Below are 18,321 nucleotides of genomic sequence, written 5' to 3'. Positions count from 1 at the left end.
AAAAAAATTAAAATTTTATTTATGAACTTAAGTCAGTACTAGTTTTTAATAGAAACCAAATTTAATAGGATAGAGCTCTTCAGTGAAATGCTTCAATTTGATAAGCTGTGCCTTATTGATGAGATAAATGTAGTGCTACTATGATAGCAAAAAGACATAATCGTTCAGGATATTCTAGAAACCTAGAGGTAAAAAATGATAGAAAACATACAGATAAAGAGGAAAAAAAAGTTTTATTCTTATCATATAGTGCCATAAGTTATTCAGCCGAATAGAGAACACAAGTGATATTTTCTCAAAGCAGGTGATAAAAACAACAAGTCAGAATATAGAAGTGATGGGATTTTCATCTAAGTTTGCTGGATGTCTCATTCAAGTAAAAACACCCTCTTGAGAATTTTTGACTTACCTTGCTTTACAGTTTATCTGTGATTAGAGTAGAAGCAAGAAGAAACAGTCCTCTAGAACTAACTTTAACCAATAAGTAGGAGTTAATTGATGAAATGGAGGCAACCAGGATCTTGGGTGAGAAATGACTATGTCATCTTAGGGTTAGTTATCCAAGGAGACAAATCCTAGGAATAATGAATGATGTATTCTAGTTTTAGAGAGACAGATTCCAAAAAATTCAAGACTTTGGAGGGAAAGATGCGTTCCTATGTATCAAAAAGAATGAGACTTCTCTAAAAAGAATTCTGAAGGAACTGTAAATAACTGTAAGGTGTTTGAAGATGTGTTATACTCTCTGAACTTAGAGCTTTAAAGGACACAGAAAAAATAAAACATAAGGCATAAAACAAAGAATAAATTCTAAAGTTTGTTACGAATATGTGAATAGTGTCAGGGAGGTTAAAGAGCAGAATGAATTACAAATTGAGAAGAACACTAAACAGAGTTTTTAAATAATAACATTTGGAGATAGGGGTATGATGATAGGTTATTGATAAACTTAATGAACAACAGAAAATAGAGATACTCAAGTTCAGAATGTTCTCTGAGAAATGTGAGCTAGATGGTAGTATAACTAGATAAAGTGTTAACAATTGAACTTCCTGAATAATATTGATCATTAGAGGGAAGTTTTCTTATGTTGCAGGGTTCTGCCTTGTCTTTGCTTGTTCAACCCTTTAATTCATTATTTACCTCTTGACATAGATTGCATGCTTTTGAAATCGTTCATACCTTGTGACAGGATGGAACATAGGCTTAGATTTATAATATAAAATCTAGTGAACATAAATGCCAAATCCTCTTCTCTGTATGAGAAAATCAGTGACCCAAGAATAAGATGCTGATTTTAAAGCAGTTCGTGTATAAAAACACTTGAATTTTTAGAGGACTTAAGGTATGAACAAGAGTGTGATGTCTGCCAAAAACATTATTAGTAAATGCACAATGACAAGAATGCAGGGAGTGCTGCTTCCTCACTAGTCATCCCATATCCTAAATATTACATTCAGTCCTTTACCATAAAAAGACATTGACAGTCTAGAGTTTAACCTTGTAACTTCACATATCATCTAGGATGGTGTTGCAGGAAATCAAGAAAGGAGCTAAGAGGAATGATGCTACATAGTTTAAAAACAAACAAAACTGTGGTTAGGAAGAACTTTAAAAATATGTTAATATGAGTAGTTCCAATCTAAAAAACTATCAAATTGCATTGTTGAATTTCAGAGTGGGTTTAACCATTTTCTGAAGACTCTTTCTTAAAATCCATTAAAATGCTAAACTTAAATGTTTCACTTACGCACGTTCATGTGTAATTATATTCACAGGTATTGCATCTCCAAGTGACAATTTTTATTTATTACTGTAGATCATACCTCACTCCTGTTAGAGATGAAGAGTCTGAATCCCAAAGAAAAGCAAGATCTAGACAAGCAAGACAGTCTAGAAGATCAACACAGGTATATTTAATGTGTATAATATATAAAAGTTCAAAATAAATCATCTTTCCCTTTTTCATATTTCTGTGAAAATATTGATGTCACTATATAATATGAATAATCTTAAAAGATAAAAGCTGCCTTAGTAATCCTACCGTAGCCTTTTTATGTGGCTATACTGTTAATGTTACATTTCGTCTAAGTAGCATATGCCTTTGTATGTCTTTAAGTTTATTTTTCTACTCCTAATATAGTGTCTGGCTCAGGGTATTTGATCAGTGTTAAAATTAATCATATATGATGTCGCATAATTATTAAAGAATTCTATGCGTATTTGGAAGGTATGGGAAATAGGTCTTTTATATTAGGTATATCAAAAAGCTGATATACAATTATGAGAAAAATGTCACTCAAGCTAGTTATCATCTTCTTACCCCATCGCCATTCTCTCTCCTGTTTCTCTCGTGTCTTCCCTTTCCTACAGTTGAGGGGCTCCAAAGTCCAGATTCAACTGTTTATTTATTTTATTTATTTATTTTCTTTATTTTTCCGCTACCTCGGGTCTTAGTTGCAACACACAGGATCTTTGTTGAGGCATATGGGGTCTTTTCGGTGAGGCACGTGGGCTCTTTGTTGAAGCGTGTGGGCTTCTCTCTAGTTGTGGTGGGTGGATTTTCTCTCTCTAGTTATGGCGCGTGAGCTCCAGGGCATGTGGGCTCTGTAGCTGTGGCGTGCAGGCTCCAGAGTGCATGGGCTCAATAGTTTGTGGCACGTGGGCTCTCTTGTTGAGGCACGTGAGCTCAGTAGTTGTGGCACGCGGGTTTAGTTGCCCCGCGGCATGTGGGATCTTATTTCCCCGACCAGGGATCAGACCCACATGCCCAGCATTGGAAGAGAGATTCTTGACCACTGGACCACCAGAGAAGTCCCCAGAGTCAAGTGTTTAATCCTTGCCATTACTTAACATATTTTTTCTGTCTTCGTGTCTTAACTTCTTGAAATCCAACCTATTCTTTTCAAGACTTAACCTTCAAAAATTACTTCTTTACTGAAATCTTCTCTGTGTGCATATACATATATAGAAACATAAATACATATAAATTTAATATATAAATAATGCATATATTGGTTTTTCATTCTTTCTCTGAACTTCTTAGGAATATTTATATTCATATGGTCAGTTCCTGTGCTATTCTTTTAATTTCTTGAATACAGAGACAATTTCTTGCACATATTTTATTTCTTTCCCAGTACCTATTATTGTGCTTGCTCATGATGATTCTTCATAGAATGAATGTGACTAGAAATTCTGTTTCAATTTGCAAACCAATTCCAAACATGCATGTTTGACTTTTAATACATTCATATTTAATATATCTACTTATAAAATATTCCTTTGAAATGAGCCTTAGTGCCTCTCATAATTAAATTTATCTTCTTTTGCGTGCAGGGGGTGACATTGACTGATCTTCAGGAAGCTGAGAAAACGATAGGAAGGAGTCGTTCTACCCGAACCAGAGAACAAGAAAATGAAGAAAAAGAAAAAGAGGAAAAAGAAAAACAGGATAAAGAGAAGCAAGAAGAAAAGAAGGAGTCAGAGACATCTAGAGAAGATGAATATAAACAAAAGTACTCCAGAACATATGATGAGGTAATAGTATACCAACAACACCGCTAGGTCAGGTGGCACGGATAGTTCTTGTGATTCTCAAAATGCAAGAGATTTATATACTAACAAACCATATACAAAATATTCATAAGGATTTTAACTGGAAATCTGAATTATTTTGACATGATTAGAACATTACTTTTCCTTTGAAATAATTTAAGTGTCTTATATGTTTTTATCTATGTTTAATATTTCAAATGGGTGTTAATTTTAATGTTTCACAGACTTATCAACGCTACAGACCAGTATCAACTTCAAGTTCAACCACTCCATCCTCTTCACTTTCTACCATGAGTAGTTCACTCTATGCTTCAAGTCAACTAAACAGGCCAAATAGTCTTGTAGGTATAACTTCTGCTTACTCCAGAGGATTAACAAAGGAAAATGAAAGAGGTAAGAAGACCAAATTTTGAAAACACTTTGTTTCCTTCAGATTAATTCTTTGAGTTGGTTTTCCCTAACTAATAGTTTAACAGAAGAGAAACAACATCCTAAACTAGGACTCATTCTCCCTAACCAGAAAGAACATGATGGTCGAGAATGAGAAAAGTAGAAAATAAAGACAGAAAATAATATGGTCTGGCATTGATACGTTTATCTTTATTGCCTTCAAAAATCTTTATGTCCATCAACATAGAAAAGTTAGTATTGAAAAACTGGTGGGGTGATTATTTCTAGGAGCATTTTATTAATGTTTCAAGTCATTTCTTGCATATTATGTAGATATCTTTTTTTTTTTTTTTTTTTTTTTTTGCGGTATGCGGGCCTCTCACTGTTGTGGCCTCTCCCGTTGCGGGGCACAGGCTCCGGACGTGCAGGCTCAGTGGCCATGGCTCACGGGCCCAGTCGCTCCACGGCATGTGGGATCTTCCCGGACCGGGGCACGAACCCGTGTCCCCTGCATCGGCAGGCAGACTCTCAACCACTGCGCCACCAGGGAAGCCCCTAGATATCTTTTAATTGTTTTCTGTGAAATTGTTTTAAATAAAAATCATTTAACATATGTAATGTCCTTGCCAAAAAAAACTTATTTTTATGCTTATTTCTTGAGAAATAGATTTCTTTTTCAGCTATATATTGGCATATTGATGCTATTAACATTTCCTATTATTTCATATAAGCTTCCTATGTAAACACTAATTAACTCCTCCTTTAAATAAGAGATGGCTACTAAATAAAATTATTCCTAATTGTAGGTATTTTATATTTTAAAAGCAAAATCTCGGGCTTCCATGGTGGTGCAGTGGTTAAGAATCTGCCTGCCAATGCAGGGAACACGGGTTCGGGCTCTGGTCTGGGAAGATCCCGCATGCCGGCGAGCAACAAAGCTTGTGCGCCACAACTACTGAACCTGTGCTCTAGAGCCCGTGATCCACAGCTACTGAAGCCCATGCACTTAGAGCCTGTGCTCTGCAACAAGAGAAGCCACCACAATGAGAAACCCGCACACTGCAATGAAGAGTAGCCCCTGCTTGCTGCAACTAGAGAAAAGCCCACGTGCAGCAACAAAGACCCAACGCAGCCAAAAATAAGATAAATTAATTAAAAAAAATTTTTTTTAAAGCAAAGTCTTCATTGTAGTCACGATAATATCAGTAATCATGTAGGAATAAACTTCAGAAAATTAAATTTTTTTCAACTTCCAGCTGGCTTTTCTTTTGTTGATCATTGAGATATTTCAGTTCTTTAAACCACTAAGTGTGAGGCTCGTCTAATGTTTGTAAAAATTTTGAGCCAACATTTAAAATTAGGGGTATCTGCATAAAAGTTCAGATTTCTGTCTTCTATTGAAAAGTTGGAAGATATGGCAACTCTAGCTCTGAATTCTCACAGGTCAACAATTGATTAGAACCAAGTAGTAGCAGCCCCACCCCACCCCTTTGGAGTAGTGCCCTCCTGGCCCATTTTACCTCTATGTAACCTGCCTGGATGGCCACTCTCTGTGTTGGAGTTTGCAACCTTTGCTGTAAACTAATTCTAAAAGCAACTTTAAAACCCCTCTTAATACTATAATTCTGGGGTTTCTTTTGCTTCTTTTTCTGCACAGCAAGGAGACAATGACACAAGGAGCCTTTTAAAAATCATTTTTAACATTACTTTGTTCCATATATGTCTTTTTTTTTTTTTTTTTTTTACAATCTACTTTTTTTTTTGGCTGTGTTGGGTCTTCATTGCTGCCCAAGGGCTCTCTCCAGTTGCAGCAGTGAGCAGGGGCCACTCCTTGTTGCAGTGTGTGGGCCTCTCATTGCGGCGGCTTCTCCCGTTGTGGAGCACGGGCCCTAGATGCACAGGCTTCAGTAGTTGTGGCTCGTGGGCTCCAGAGCGCAGGCTCAGTAGTTGTGGTACACAGGCTTAGCCGCTCCACGGCATGTGGGATCCTCCTGGACCAGGCATCGAACCTGTGTCCCCAGCATTGGCAGGCAGACCCCCAACCACTGCGCCACTAGGGAAGCCCTGTCTACTTTTTACAGCATATTCAGAGGCCCTAATATTCTTCTAGTATGTAAGTCTGAAGCTATTTTAACTATCCGAGGAAGGGAACAAATTTGAAGACTAACGTTTGTTTACATTGATTTGTTTTTAATAAAAGATAATTCTTTCCCCAGCAACAAAAAAAAAGGTTTGCTCTTAGATACTAATAGAAAATTCAGTGACTACTGTATTCGTTCTACTGCTGAAGGAGGACTGGGAATGGTAGAAGCAGAAACTGATAAATTTGTATGATGCCCACTAGCTGTTCCATCATTATGCACTGTTTGGGTATAATAACTATGTTGAAGTGTTAATGTTAGGTATAATAACTATCTTTCTGTCAGACGTTAATAACTGGGACCCCATTCTCTTCGTAGGATTCAATTATTTTCTGTTCAGCAAATAGTAAGTGTGTCTTTTTAGCAAAATTTTTGTTTTAGGCACTAGAAAAATGAAGTAACTAAAACTAGTTCTTATCTTGATTCTCAAAAACGTATCTAATGAAAGATACAGATACATGTTTAAGCCAAGTGTTATAGGAGCACTGGGAGGGGCAAAAATTATTTCTGATTGGAGAATTTTGAAGGCTTCACAAAGGAGGTTGACTTAGAATTATTTTCACATGTACACTGCAAAATACTATCAAGATACATGGCTGCCATATGAATAATTTTAATCCTTAACAGAGGGAGAAAAGAGAGAAGAAGAAAAAGAGGGAGAAGATAAATCACAACCTAAATCAATCAGAGAACGACGGCGACCAAGAGAGAAAAGAAGATCTACAGGAGTTTCATTCTGGACACAAGATGTGAGAAGCTATTAAAATATAACTACTTGATAATATGCTTAATCTTTCCAAGAATGTACACTAATGATTTCTTATATGCCTCAGATTATATATTCTTTAGATCATCACTATGTGTTTGAGCTGACTTATTTAAATCAGAAGAGTTCTTCTTTATAAGAATAAACAACTACTTAGATTTCTGGTATTAAAAGCAAGAATACTGTCCCAATATTGGAATAAAAATAATAATGGCTGCAGCTCAGTGTACAGATGTTGATTATTGTATAATGGCTAAACTGCTCATTGATCTTAGTGGTTCTTTTTTTTTTTTTTTTTCCTTTCCCTGCGGTACACGGGCCTCTCACTGCTGTGGCCTCTCCCGGGCCTAGCCGCTCTGCGGCACGTGGGATCCTCCCAGACCGGGACACGATCCCGCACCCCCCGCATCAGCAGGCGGACCCTCAACCACTGCGCCACCTGGGAAGCCCCTATCTTAGCGGTTCTTGAAAGAAAGATGCTTTACATTTAATCCTATTTTCATGAATATGATTATGATATACATAACAACTATTTCCATCTCAAGTGATGCTGGATAGATGCAGTGCTTTACTTATCAAATTATAACAGTCCTATAAATTAAAAAAATTTTTTTCTTGATCCCTGATTGTATGCCTGACATTGATATTCATATGCAAGAGAAAGAAGAGCTATGGGGTAACCTGGTTAAAGTGAAATTTATACTGTTTCAATACAACATATACCTACAGGAAGGCAAAAATAATTTGGTTTTGGGAGGATTGTTTTTTTAGCCAGTTGATTTTTTTTTTATTAAAAAAATTTTTTAATACAGAAAAGTTCAAACATAAAAAAGTATATGGCCCCACCCCAGGTTTTATTGTTTAAGCTAAATCCCCACCACTTTCCCAACTCCCATATTATTTTGAAGAAAATCTTAGTAATATCATTTTATATGTAAAAACTTCAGTCTGTGTTTTTAAGAAATAAGGACACCTTTTTTAAAAATATTAAAATTTAATTTTTAAAAAATAATAAAAGTAACCACAATAATCACAATACCATGATCACGTTTATTTTTAAATAAATTGACAATAAATCCTTAATATTGAATATCCAGTCAGTTTTAATGTCCTGTTGACTCATATTGCCATAAATGGTTTGTTGTAATTTTATTTTATTTTTTAAATAGTTATTTTATTTTATTTTGATTTTTTTGGTTTTTTTTTAAATCTACAATTCCTGAATCTTTCTGGGCATATGGCTAGAATTTATTTGCTTTGTTGCGAGACCCTCCTCAGTAGGCATTTAGTATTAGATTTCTCAGTTTTTCCATAGACTGTTTTATTTTTGGCTGCGTTGGGTTGCTGTGCGTGGGCTTTCTCTAACTGTGGTGAGCGGGGGCTACTCTTTGTTGCGGTGCTCGGCCTTCTCATTGCAGTGGCTTCTCTTGTTATGGAGCACAGGCTCTAGGCACACGGGCTTCAGTAGTTGCAGGGTGTGGACTCAGTAGTTGTGGCTCACGGGCTCTAGAGTGCAGGGTCAGTAGTTGTGGTGCACGGGCTTAGTTGCTCCATGGCATGTGGGATCTTCCCAGACCAGGGCTCGAACCTGTGTCCCCTGCATTGGCAGGCAGATTCTCACTGCGCCACCAGGGAAGTCCTAAATATTTATTTATTTATTTATTTATTTTGGCGTTGCCAGGTCTGTTAGTTGCGGCGTGTGAACTCTCAGTTGCAGCATGCGTGTGGGATCTAGTTCCCCGACCAGGGATCAAACCCGGGCCCCCTGCATTGGGAGCAGAGTGTTACCCACTGGACCACCAGGGAGGTCCCTGTTCTAATTTTATACTTTGCTGATTTGAGTAGGAACCAAATAAGGACCATACATTATGATTAGTTATTTCTTTAAAGTCTCTTGTAATCAGTTATGTCCTCCATCTCTTTTCTTCTTACAGTTATCTTTGAATGAACTGGGTTATATCCCTGAACTGTAGTTTAACACAGTCATGGAGCTTTTTATGTTTCCTATAAATTGGTAGTTTGAGGTAGAGAAATGATCAGATTTTGGTTCAGTATTCTCTTGGCAGGGTGTTTTGTCCTCTGTCAGGAAGTACATGATGTCTGGTTGATTCTCACTGATTGCCCAGTAACATTTTAATAAGAGTAACATAAAACCTCACAGTCTTAGCACCTTAACATAGTAACTCTTCCTACTTAAAAATAATCTTTTTAATACCTTATATGTATTGGGCGTTTGACAGGCAAAGGTTTATTATACAGTATTTATGTTTCCCCAATTTTATGTACACCAGCTCTCCCTTCAGAAATCCACTTTCTGGAGTCATACACTTAACCAGCATTATAAGAATTCTTCCTGAGATCCATATGGGCAATACTCATCTCTTTAGTTTGAGCTTGCATTGAATTGTGTTGTAATCAACCATCAGCACAAGTCTCCTTCCCTTTTCATGGCCTCATGATTGGACCTATATCAGAAAATATACAAAAAGAACCAAGGGCTCTGTCAAAGATAAGGTAGTGTTTTTACTCTGTTATATTATTAGGTTTCCTTTTTTTTTTTTTTTTCCTTAGTTACTACTTTTCAGGACGTCTGAGCCTCCCCACTTTTTTTTTTCATTTTAAATAAATTTATTTATTTATTTATTTATGGCTGCATTGGGTCTTTGTTGCTGTGCTCGGGCTTTCTCTAGTTGCGGCAAGTGGGGGCTACTCTTCGTTGCGGTGCACGGGCTTCTCATTGCGGTGGCTTCTCTTGTTGTAGAGCACAGGCTCTAGGCATGCGGGCTCAGTAGTTGTGGCTCACAGGCTCTATAGAGCGCAGGCTCAGTAGTTGTGGCACATGGGCTTAGTTGCTTCGTGGCATGTGGGATCTTCCTGGACCAGGGATCAAACCCGTGTCCCCTGCATTGGCAGGCGGAATCTTAACCACTGTGCCACCAAGGAAGTCCCCTCCCCACTTTTTAAATTTCCAGTTCCTGTGTTCTTCCATGAAACAGTAACGCATAAAGACAATTAGTTCATGTTGCGGAATTAGTACATTTATATTAATAAGTAATACTGGCAGTAGCAGCATTGGTTTCTCCTGTTCACTCAGTAACTTCACATATCATTTTTGCTAGGTACCACATGATAGTTTGTACAAAGATCCTCTATAATCCTTAGGGCAATTCTATAAGGTTTTTATCCCCACTTGTGGAGGAGATAACTGTGGCTCAAAAATTTTTTTAATAAACTTACACTAAGTCACACAGCTGAAAATAGCTGTACCAGTGTGAAATAGGATGATTTAGTTTTAAAGCCTGTGGTATTTTTATAGTGAGCCTGAGCCAGATATGTTTGATTGCAAATTTCCCTTTTCTTTCAATCCTTTATCGTTTGTTGAGATGTTCAGGCCTTCTAGTGGAATATTCCTATTGTCTGGGAGTCTAGGTTTTTAGCCTACTGAGGCCTTAGTTTTCTATTTGGTGTGCTGTAAATTCCCAAAAAATTTCTAGATAGCTGAACTACCTAAATATAATAGGACCGTTGTATAAATCTTGCCAAGCTTATAGAATAGAGCTTTTCTTACTTAATGAGTTTCCTATTTTTGCTGCCTCATTATAGTTGAGCAGCTACATAGTATCTATATTGACTATTAAAGTACATGCAGTAACATTACAATATAAAATTGAGTATCATCTTTTTCATGCTAAGCCTCCAGCTTCCTCATCCCCAGTATGTGTTTCCTAAATCAGAATGTTAGGTACATGGTCTTTCTTCACCGTATACGCTAACCTACTTATATTGTACCATGCAGACAAGATAGGCTTCCTCTAAATAAGGCAAAAAAAGTCACACTTAAAGAACAGTTTTCCTTTTGATCCATTTCCTGTTAGGTTTTTCTCAAGGGTCATTTTAAATTACAAAAATCCTAATGTATTTAAATATTAATCGTTTGAAATTTATCTTTACTTTTTTAAAATCTATTTTAGAGTGATGAAAATGAACAAGAACAACAATCAGATACAGAAGAGGGATCCAATAAGAAAGAAACTCAGGTAAATAACATTATTTTTTGTATTTAGAAGTATTCGTATTTTTTTTTTTTTTTTTTTTTTTGCGGTACGCGGGCCTCTCACTGTTGTGGCCTCTCCCGTTGCGGAGCACAGGCTCCGGACGCGCAGGCTCAGCGGCCATGGCTCACGGGCCCAGCCGCTCCGCGGCATATGGGATCCTCCCGGACCGGGGCACGAACCCGTATCCCCTGCATCGGCAGGCGGACTCTCAACCACTGCGCCACCAGGGAGGCCCCCGTATTTTTTAAGGGTTACTTTTTACTTGTGTTTATATTTATTCATGTCAGACAGTTACTGCACACTGTACCTGCCTGCTGGGGATAGACCATCAGTGGTTTTCTGGAATCAGGCGTGGAGGGACTGGAAAGGGGCACAAAGAGTATTTTAGAGACATTGGGAATGTTCTAGATCTTGATTGTAGAGGTATTTTTTTGGATATACACAACTGTCAAAACTCATCAAACTGTGTACCCTAAGTGGATGTAGTTTATTGTATGTAAATTAACCTTCAAAGTTGAAAAGAAATATGTAAATTAACCTTCAAAGTTGAAAAGAAAAAACAAAGAAGAGAATACAGGTTTCCACTGCTATCCAAAAGTAGAGTGTTCCATAATCTTCAGTAAGCCACATAAAGTGAAGAGGGAATTACCTTAGGACACATCTTGCTACCGGTTGCAAGAGATAAATTGAGATAAATTGTGGTGCTCAAAGACACAGTCCAAAACTGTGACAGCTTAAACTGAGTGTAGTTCCCAGGGAAGGAGCTTGGCAGTGCCTCTTTTGCTGCTGAGGGTGTGCTGCCTCTATAATGGCTCGCTGTAAAACATGTTGAGTACTGTTTGCACTTTTTGCCTTTTTTCGTAAAAGCAAAGTGGCGTAAACGAACTTTTGAAAAGCAGGGGCTACCTGTAATAACCTTTGACCAAAGAAAAGTATCTAAAGAATATCCAGAAGTAGTGCATACCTTACCAGATCCAGATTTTAGTTTTGTAAATGGCAAAGCTGTATTCTGGAGAAGATAATAGGTCATTTTAACTTGCTTTACATTTGTTTAGAAATGTAGTGTCTCTAAAAGATTTTACATTCCTTATCACAGCTGACCTTCCCCAATAATCTTCAGGAAAAGTCCCCCCACCTTGCCTCCTCAGTATTGATGAAGAAACTAAGGCAAGTTTGAATGACAAGCTTGCATAGCTAGCAGATGATGAAAGTTTCTTCCCACTAGTTTCTTTGCCCCTCTGTTCCCTGTTGTTTGGCTGTGCACAAAGCTGACATACTTAGAAGAGCTGTATTCACATAAGGGTAGATCTGTACAACATAAGTTAGTCTTAATGTTTTCAACTCAGCACTGTCTAGCCTGAAATGGTATTCTGATCATATTTTCTTCATTTTGACTTGGCGTTCCTACATAAAGCTGTTAAAATTACTTTCAGTCGCAGGGATCTACAACAATGTGAAGTGCCCAGAAGTTGGTTCTCTGTGCTAGGTGACTCTGGACATTACTCTTAGGGCCTATTTTGACCCAAAAGTTACTTTTATTTTACCTTTAGATAGCCAGACAGATTGAGGAATTAATTACTAACAAGGGTAAATTATTTGCAGGGCAAAAGTTTTGTCATTTTTAAACCCTTTGCCTCAGTTGTCAGCACTCACCCATTTCACCTATGTCTCTTCTTTATTATATTCTGTAAACTTGTCCATCATCTTCCTTGCCCACTATGAACTCCCATCTTTCAAGGAAAAACAATGGACAGGTAAACAAAAGCAAAGGAATTAGTAAACCATCTCCAGCTGACCCTTCTCACTGCCATATCACCCAGATCCCCCATCCCAGCAGGCTGGGATAGGAGGGGAAAGATTTTCTGGCTTACAAAGTTGTGATTTTGAAGCATATTAATATATGTTATATTTAAGTTTTACTGTTAAAATTATACATGAGATACATTAAGGTTGAGTAGAATATTGTTTCTATGAAGAAAATTTTTCTTAGTTCCAAACAATTTAAATAGTTTTTGTTCATTTTAAATAGAGGATTGTTTTGATCTTAGTTTGTGCTAGCATTTTTTTCAGTTACAAGTAACGCAAAACCCAGCTTAAACTGGATTAAACAAAGAGAATTTATTATAATTCAGTTATATTACACAACCCTCTATGTCAGACAAGGCCTACTACTGATATATTGCAGCTGTTTTGCTGCTAATGTGGGCTACATACTATCTCATCTAAACTTAATGACTGCTGTACCATGAGGAAAAGGAAGAGTGGAGGTTAAGACACTAACCCATAGTGTCTTTACAATAGACTAGAAAAGTGCTTCCACTAAGTAAGTGTTGCTCTCTTATGAAAATTTGTAGCATCAGCCCTTTTTTTTTCTGTGAAAAAGTATAAGCAACACAATTCTTCGGTGCATTTTATCATTACCTCAGAAGTGTGTCTGATAACAAAACTTGTATTCAGTTTATAGAATCCCAGTTCACCAAATTGAAAAATGGCTTTGTAGCATATACTTTTTTGCTTCAAAGTAAATTGTAAGTTGCCAAAAAGTTGTTAAATATTTTGAATTACCTGTGAAGCTACCTTTAGGATATAAATTAAAATTAAGATGAAATTTGAATTACTTTATCATAATATGGTTCATTATTTCCAAAAATGGGACTTCTGTTGCTTGGGTTATTATAATTTGGTTTCATTAAACTATTGGATGATAAAACTTTTACCATGAAAAGAACATTAGTAATAAATCAAAAATTTAAGTAAGACAGACACCAAGGCAAGAAACTAGAAAGAAAAGATTAGCAGATTTGATTATTTAAACATGTAAATCTAGAAAATGGCAAAAAAAGACTCCCGTATTAAAATTGAGACACATTTGCTCAGTTAAAAGTAAATAAGCTGGGGCTTCCCTGATGGCGCAGTGGTTGAGAGTCCGCCTGCCAATGCAGGGGATACAGGTTCGATCCCTGGTCCAGGAAGATCCCACAGGCCGTGGAGCAACTAAGCCCATGCACCACAACTACTGAGCCTGTGCCCTAGAGCCCGCGAGCCACAACTGCTGAAGCCCGTGCGCCTAGAGCCCGTGCTCCACAACAAGAGAAGCCACCGCAGTGAGAAGCCCGCACACCGCAGCAAAGAGTAGCCCCCACTTGCCGCAACTAGAGAAAGCCTGTGCACAGCAATGAAAACCCAATGCAGCCATAAATAAATAAATAAATTTTTAAAAAGTAAATAAGCTTAGCCCTCTTTTGTAACATTTAGAAGATTAATATTTGTACTATTTAAAAGACAGTAAAATAGAGGCAGAATCCATGAAATTTATAAATGTTACAAAAGAAGAAATATAAATGGCCAACAAGCTTAAACTACATTTACTCTGATTAATAACCAAAGATATAACAATTAATACAAAAGTGAAATTGGCAAAGGTTAATAATGCTTAGGTTTGGCATGATTAGTATTGAAATAGGCATTTTCATATAAGATTTTGGGATTATAATTAATATGTTTTCTTGGGAAATCAGTTTAGCAGTACAAATCTGAAGGCTTGAGAAAAAGTTCATGCCTTTTAGCTTAGCAATTCCACTTTGAGAAATTTATCCCCAATGAAATGACTTAAGTTTGGAAAGACAAGTCTAAAGTGTTAACAGCAGCATGGCTCTTGAAGCAAAATATTGAAAACATCCTAATTGTCTATTAGTTGGGAATGTATCAAATGTATTTGCATGGATAGATATTTTATGTGTTCACAAAGATATGTATGCAGAAAAGATTAACAGTGGTTATCTAGGGTGTTTGAGAGATGGGGAATTATAGAGGAACTTTTTATACTGTGGTATTTTATATGAGTTTATGGTACTGTAATCAAAAAAACTTAAAGGGCTTTTTTACTTTGGAAAAATAATTTTGAAACACAGGGAACCACAAGGACATTATGCTAAGTGAAATAAGCAGTTCACAGGAAACACATACTGTATGATTCTACTTAAATGAGGTACCTAGAGTATTCAAACTCATGGGTAACAGAAAGTAGAATTGTGGTTGCCAGGAGCTAGGGGTAGGAGAATATGGGGTTTTGTTTAATAAGTATAAAATCACAGTTTTGCAAGATGAAAAAAATTATAGAGAGCTGTTGCACAACAGTGTGAATATCATCAGTGCTACTGAACTATACTCTTAAAAGTGGCTTACATGGTATATTTTGTTTTATGTGCTTTCTACTACAATTTTTAAAATATAAAACATAACCAATACTAGCACCATGCTTTTTAAAGGCAAAGAAATAGAATTTGAGTGATTTCTCTGACTACTTGGAGTTTTTATTTATTCTTAAATTTTAAATCAGTGAACCAGAGTGCAGACTGTGAGGTGAGATGTGATGTTTTCATTTGATATGTATACATTTTATTTCATGTGTGGCTAGTTTCCTGAATTTGGATAAATAATATCTTTTGTTTGTTTCTGCTCTTTTTTTAAATTGAGATATAATTGACATATAACATTATATTAGTTGCACATGTATAAAGTTGTTAATATTTGTGTATTGTGAAATGATTAGCACAATAAGTCTAGTTAACATCATCACCACACATAAGTACAAATTTTTTTTCTTGTGATAAGAACTTTCAAAATCTACTCTTTTAGCAGCTTATGAGTTTGAATATCATGAAAATTGAAATTTAACTTCAAAATTGTTCATTATTATAAAACTAAAAAATAAATCAATGAAGTAAAGCATTACATCAAAAAAATAGGAAGCAGGTAAGAAATTGGTTTTGCAAAGGAAACTTAAATAGACTTAGGAAGACATTTTTAGTCTGAATGAGACTTCAGACAGTCCCAAAGGAACCCAGTAATTTCACAGTGCATTCAAGGGTAAGTATAAATATCTAAATTCAGAAATTTAACAAACCATTTCTGAATAGTTACTTTATAGAAAATTATAGATTAAGTGAGTGTTTCAATAGAAAGAGAAAGAGCTAAAGATGACCACCCCCAAAAAATTCTTTGACTTCAATAAGACTATTTTATCCTATTAATCATTTCACCATTTAGATAAGAAGAGTTTTGGAACTTCAGTATAGCATACCACTTGCTTAAGAAAATTAATTATAATTTCCTGTCCCCTAATTGCTAAACTTTGAAGGAACGTATAGCTGGATTTCCAGAAAATAAGTTTTAAGCAAAATATGTATATACTGTCATACATAAAATGCTTTAGGCATTCATTTGTTTGTCTCTGATGGCCTCAAAAACAGAAAAATGGGAAAGATAATTGCTTTGAGATGTCCCATAATAAACTTGCATTTCTTAATATAAATGTTACTTTTTCCTGCTAAGCGGGTTGTAAGTAATGGATATGTCTTAGTCTCTCTTTTTTTCCCTTCTAATTAAAAAAATAATGTATGGTGCCATTTTGTAAAAATTCACAAAATATGACTATAAATTGGCAAATGTAATCGTATAGTATTAGACAAGTAGAAATATACAGTGACTGTTCTAGAATTTCTTTGTAAGAACAACCACATTAAAGTGTATATAATAAATAGGTGTTAGTTTAATAGTGTGAAAACAGTATTGGTGTTAAATTTTCTTGATTAATCAATAAGTTACTTTAATGAAAGCATAAAAATTTAGTTATGCTTATGTTTTTCTCTCTTTATAGACGGATTCCATTTCTAGGTATGTTTTACTTTTTTTCTTTTACTGACCTTTTTCTCATTTTTATCCTTTCTAAAAATATGTTGCTAGAAATTTATAAACTTTTTAAGTTGGTAGAATTATTTTAATAATAAAAAATCTATAGATATTTAGATGACCTGATAAGTGTTAATAGCTTTCTTTATCAATGGCTTTACTTCTAGTTCGATAGTTACAGTAAGTCACTAAGAAAGATTTTTTCTCAGATCTTTGCAACAGTGATAACTTTTCTTAGTTTTCCTAACCATCCTAAGTTTTACTTCAACACTGACCATCTCATTATTCACATCAGAGACTGATGAAACCCACCAGAAATTTATTTCACTAGGTATTCAGAATCTTCTCTCTTATCCCTGCTTCAGATAAAAGAAAACCAATGAAGACACTTTTTAAAAGTGTCTTCTAGCTCAAATTGTTCATCTTTTCAGAGAACCTCCACAATATCCTTGAATCTAATTTTTGTTCCTCTTGCCCATAATTGTTAACCAAAGCTTTATAAAACTAAGAACAAATTTTTGTATACTGATGATTCTGTTGAATTGAAGTGTAGAGGCAGTAGCATTTATCAGAAAAAGTAACGCAAATTCAGAACTAGATAATAAGAGGATCCTCATTTTCAAATGAGATATGTTCTTCTTGTTTAGGACAAACTGTTCTGTTGTCCCTCAGTATCCCTGAGGGATTGGTTCCAGGATCCACCCTCCCCCGCCCCGGCTTCCGCAGCGGATACCAAAATTCACAGATGCTCAAGTCCTTTATATAAAATGGCATAGTACTATCTGTCACTTCAGATAGACTCTAGTTAGTTCATCATCTAAAATGTTACTAATTTTAAAATACAATTGTATGCCACTTAAAAAAAGGAAAAGTGCTACCAGTTAAACTATAATACCCATCACTTGTAAGCCTTGTTCTGATTTTAGAGATGTTAAAATGTGGGGGAAAAAATATACAGTTTAAAATTGTTGAAATAATTTATCGTGATGTAAAACCAGTTTTGACTTTCAAATATAGAGATTTTGAACTCCCCTTCTCAATTAAGGGAAATTAGTGTTAAAAATAACTTCCCATTTATTTATTATATATCATGAAAGTTAATTAGATAACCGATGAAGGAGAATATTACCTACCATTTTGGAATATCTAGCTAAATATACTAGGATGCATGTTAATGTAAGTTGTGAAAGCCTATAATAAAGATTTTGACTCAAACTCATCTTTTGAAGATATGAAATCAGTTCTACATCAGCTAGTGATCGGTATGATTCCTTGCTGGGTCGCTCTGGATCATACAGTTACTCAGAAGAAAGAAAACCTTACAGTAGCAGGCTGGAAAAGGATGATTCAACTGACTTTAAAAAGGTACTGGGTTATTTATTTATATTTAATTAAAAATAATCTTTTTGTTGAGATTTTTATGTTTGGATATTACTCCTGGAAACTCATAATTAAATCAGTTTATTGAAATAACTTACTTAAATTTTCACTTTTGGGCAATTAATGGTAAGTAGAATATAAAAAGCTATTTGTTTAGAGGAAAACATAGGCAGAACACTCTATGACATAAATCACAGCAAGATGCTTTTTGACCCACCTCCTAGAGAAATGGAAATAAAAACAAAAATAAACAAATGGGACCTAATGAAACTTAAAAGCTTTTGTACAGCAAAGGAAACCATAAACAAGACCAAAAGACAGCCCTCAGAATGGGAGAAAA

General features: G+C 35.7%; 1 protein-coding gene across 3 annotated transcripts in view; it reads left to right on the top strand.

The window, feature by feature from the left end:
• PPP1R12A (protein phosphatase 1 regulatory subunit 12A) overlaps window positions 1–18,321 on the top strand; it is a 90,649-nt gene that overhangs the window by 57,143 nt on the left and 15,185 nt on the right. For all 3 annotated transcript variants that reach the window (XM_079715958.1, XM_079715957.1, XM_079715956.1), the window contains 7 exons: window positions 1,820–1,910; window positions 3,340–3,540; window positions 3,783–3,951; window positions 6,717–6,838; window positions 10,827–10,892; window positions 16,570–16,586; window positions 17,831–17,966. In XM_079715958.1, coding sequence (XP_079572084.1) covers window positions 1,820–1,910; window positions 3,340–3,540; window positions 3,783–3,951; window positions 6,717–6,838; window positions 10,827–10,892; window positions 16,570–16,586; window positions 17,831–17,966 — 802 coding nt within the window. The remainder of the gene's footprint in view (window positions 1–1,819; window positions 1,911–3,339; window positions 3,541–3,782; window positions 3,952–6,716; window positions 6,839–10,826; window positions 10,893–16,569; window positions 16,587–17,830; window positions 17,967–18,321) is intronic.

The sequence above is a fragment of the Hyperoodon ampullatus genome, assembly GCF_949752795.1.
Source record: "Hyperoodon ampullatus genome assembly, chromosome: 11".
Taxonomy (NCBI): Eukaryota; Metazoa; Chordata; class Mammalia; order Artiodactyla; family Ziphiidae; genus Hyperoodon; species Hyperoodon ampullatus.
The sequence above is the reverse complement of the archived record's forward strand: the minus strand, read 5'-3'. Positions and strand labels throughout refer to the sequence as shown.